The following is a 1,547-nucleotide window of genomic DNA, read 5'->3' as shown; positions in this document are numbered from 1 at the left end:
ATGGTTAGAGCAGAGATACTGCCAGCCAAGTACTTAGGAGTCCCATTGTCCACTAAGAAGATGTCATTAGCTCAATGGAAACCCCTCATCGAGAAAATGGTGGCAAAAATATCTTCATGGACTGAAAAAAGCTCTCATATGCTGGCCGAATTTAGTTAGTTCACTCTGTGTTATTTGGCATTCAGGCTTATTGGTCGCAACTGTTTTTGATCCCTAGTAAAGTGCTGAAAACAATTGAAGCTTACTGCAGGAGCTATGTCTGGTCTGGAGGTAATGTAATTACAAGAAGATCATTAGTGGCTTGGAAGAAGATGTGTACACCTAAAAGTGCTGGTGGACTAGATCTAATCAATTTCAAATTGTGGAATAAGGCAGCAATAGCAAAGAACCACTGGGATCTTGCACACAAAGTGGACAAATTATGGATCAAATGGATTCACTCATATTATATGAAAGGGAAGCTAGTTACTGATATGCCAATACCTCAACAGGCTTCTTGGCTAGTCAGAAAGATGATAGAAGCAAGGGATGTGGTGGAGCCAACTCAAAATTTGACCAAGAGCAACAGCAACTTGATCAGACAACTATACTACCTGATGCTTGGTCAATTACCTAGAGTAGAATGGAAGTTGTTTTTGTTCACGAATGAAGCACGAGCCAAAGCTAAATTCACCATGTGGCTATATTTTCAGGACAGGTTGCTCACTAGTGATAGAGTAGTACGTTGGGGAATGCAGGTGAACACTTTGTGCATACTATGTCACTCTCATGATGAGAGTAGAAACCATCTTTTTGCTGAGTATGCCTTTGCGAAGAGACTATGGAATAGGGTGCTATTATGGATGCAGAGACGACCATATAGAGCTAACTCATGGAGTCAATATAGGAAGTGGGCAATGGGAAGTGCTAAAGGGAATCCCAGAATGCTACTACTTTCAAAATGGTTTATGCTGAAAAAATTCACACCATCCGGAATGAGAGGAACCTTCAAATCTTGAGAAGCACAGTAGAGAGGTAGAAGACATAGCTAAGACTGTTGCATGTGTCTGTAATGTGAGAGCATCTGCTGAAACAAGAAAACTTCTGCAACAGTTTAAATTTTGAGAAGATAGGTGATTAGGCTAGCACATAGGACTTTGATGTTATTGCTATTTGTACAGATATAGGTAGAAACATCCAAATGAGACAGGGACCGTAATAAAATCAACTGTGGTTTTGTAAAGACACATTGGTGATTAATGAAATCATTTAATTACCTAAAAAAAGTATTATATTAAAATGTATCGCGTTATGAAATAAAATTTAGAGTGAAAAATTCAAGTTTCTAAGAAATATTGAATGTTAAGCCCGGCAGAAGTCTTCGGATCTAAAGCAACGAAGCCAATATATCATTTGTTAAATCATGATTTATTGTTGGTTACATCAACCTTGTGTATGAATTTCTATCATCTTATTTGTGCCATAATCCTCCATGTGTTTATTGGCTCTAAATATTATAAAATTCAAGGCATTTGTTCCATGCATATTTGACAACACAAAAAAGAAAT

At 37.7% G+C, this 1,547-nt stretch overlaps 1 protein-coding gene across 1 annotated transcript; it reads left to right on the top strand.

Annotated features, from left to right (window-relative positions):
- On the top strand, nt 1-998 carry LOC138901126 (uncharacterized). The gene is made up of 2 exons (XM_070188866.1): nt 1-99; nt 186-998. The coding sequence occupies exons 1-2, from the start codon at nt 1-3 to the stop codon at nt 996-998; spliced, it is 912 nt and encodes a 303-aa protein (XP_070044967.1).
- The last annotated feature ends 549 nt before the right edge of the window (nt 999-1,547 follow it).

The sequence above is a fragment of the Nicotiana tomentosiformis genome, chromosome 11 (assembly GCF_000390325.3).
Source record: "Nicotiana tomentosiformis chromosome 11, ASM39032v3, whole genome shotgun sequence".
In the NCBI taxonomy this organism is placed as follows: domain Eukaryota; kingdom Viridiplantae; phylum Streptophyta; class Magnoliopsida; order Solanales; family Solanaceae; genus Nicotiana; species Nicotiana tomentosiformis.
Note: the sequence above shows the minus strand (reverse complement) of the source record. Positions and strands in the feature narration are given on the sequence as shown.